This window comes from Trematomus bernacchii, unplaced genomic scaffold (genome assembly GCF_902827165.1).
Source record: "Trematomus bernacchii unplaced genomic scaffold, fTreBer1.1, whole genome shotgun sequence".
Classification (NCBI taxonomy): domain Eukaryota; kingdom Metazoa; phylum Chordata; class Actinopteri; order Perciformes; family Nototheniidae; genus Trematomus; species Trematomus bernacchii.
The window spans coordinates 12,129-13,537 of record NW_022988116.1 but is presented as its reverse complement, the minus strand read 5'-3'; the positions used below and the strand labels follow the sequence as shown (position 1 = coordinate 13,537).

Below are 1,409 nucleotides of genomic sequence, written 5' to 3'. Positions count from 1 at the left end.
GTGGTAGTATGTGGGAGGAGTTTCAGTAGTCTGTGGGAGGGGCTTCAGTAGTCTGTGGGGGGAGCTTCAGTAGTCTGTGGGAGGAGCATCAGTAGTCTGTGGGAGGAGCTTCAGTAGTATGTGGGAGGAGCTTCAGTAGTCTGTGGGAGGAGCATCAGTAGTCTGTGGGAGGAGCATCAGTAGTCTGTGGGAGGAGCTTCAGTACTCTGGGAGGAGCTTCAGTAGTCTGTGGTAGTATGTGGGTGGGGCTTCAGCAGTATGTGGGCGGGGCTTCAGTAGGGGGGTCCTGAGGGGGTCTCACTTTCCAAAGCTGTCCATCAGGGCCCTGTTGCTGGTGGCCTGCTGGTTCAGCCTCTCGTTGCGGGCCATCTGCAGAACCTCCCTCAGCAGGTGGAAGGTGAGGTCCAGAGAGAGGGGGGGCTCCTCAGACCTCTTCTCCTTCTCCCCCATCCCCTCAGGGGAGCCCCCCCCCACCCGGAGGGAGAGCTCCTCCCCCAGGTGGAGCAGCAGGGGGCGGGGCAAGAGCAAGGGGCGGGGCAAGAGGGGGAGGCATTCAGCAGGGAGGGGGGCGAGCAGAACCACGAGCCAGAGCAGCAGCTTCATCTCCACACACACTATACACACACACACACACACACACACACACACACACACACACACACACACACACACACAGGAGTCTGTTTAATGTCAACCATATATATACATATATAACCTTTGTTTTTGGGGGGGGGTTACAAAGCATCTGTCTCAGTCAGTCGTCTCATAACTTTAGTGTTTGTCAGGATATCTGAAGGTTAGCTACGTTAGCTAGCTAGCTTACAGCAGATCAGCAGTGCAACAAGTCCTCCAACTCATACGACCAAATAGGTCGATTGTTCAAGCGCTTAATACGACCTATAATCACGTTTTAAAGTTTTCGCCCTCTAGTGCTCCCGTTGATTGCAAACGTTACAGAGGGTCCTTCATTCACAAATAACCCTCTCTGGAAAATCCTAAATTGTGCAATAGTTTGGCCATTAAAATGCTTTTTGATTAGATTTCTAGCGAGAAGTGTATATTGTACTTTTATAATCTACGTCCAGTGGATGTGTAGGATCTATAGTTTGATAGATATTACGAAGATGATTTGAGGTCTCGCCAGGAGAACGTGTATATGCGGCAGCTTCCATGTAAAGTCACGGGGTGAAAACAGTATTTCCGGTCTCGAAGTTTTCATAATAAAACCAATGATCAAATGATTACACAGTGATATCTGCAGTACTCACTAAAAAACATCAGTGTATCCTTGTTTATTATACGACATTAATTGGTTTAAATTGTGTACAATGCTTTTGTGTTTTTCCCATAGGTTTTTCTCTTTCGATTCTGAGAGACACCTTTCTTTTTTCAGAGGTTTTGATCGGCTA

At 48.5% G+C, this 1,409-nt stretch overlaps 1 protein-coding gene across 1 annotated transcript; it reads right to left on the bottom strand.

Annotated features, from left to right (window-relative positions):
• Nucleotides 1–297: 297 nt before the first annotated feature.
• LOC117475766 (corticoliberin-like) lies at nucleotides 298–603 on the bottom strand. Its single transcript, XM_034122112.1, has one exon. The coding sequence runs from the start codon at nucleotides 601–603 to the stop codon at nucleotides 298–300; it is 306 nt and encodes a 101-aa protein (XP_033978003.1).
• Nucleotides 604–1,409: the final 806 nt, after the last annotated feature.

Coding starts and splice junctions, on each gene's coding strand:
- LOC117475766 (XM_034122112.1), bottom strand. CDS start 603: ATGAAGCTGCTGCTCTGGCTCGTGGTTCTGCTCGCCCCCCTCCCTGCT.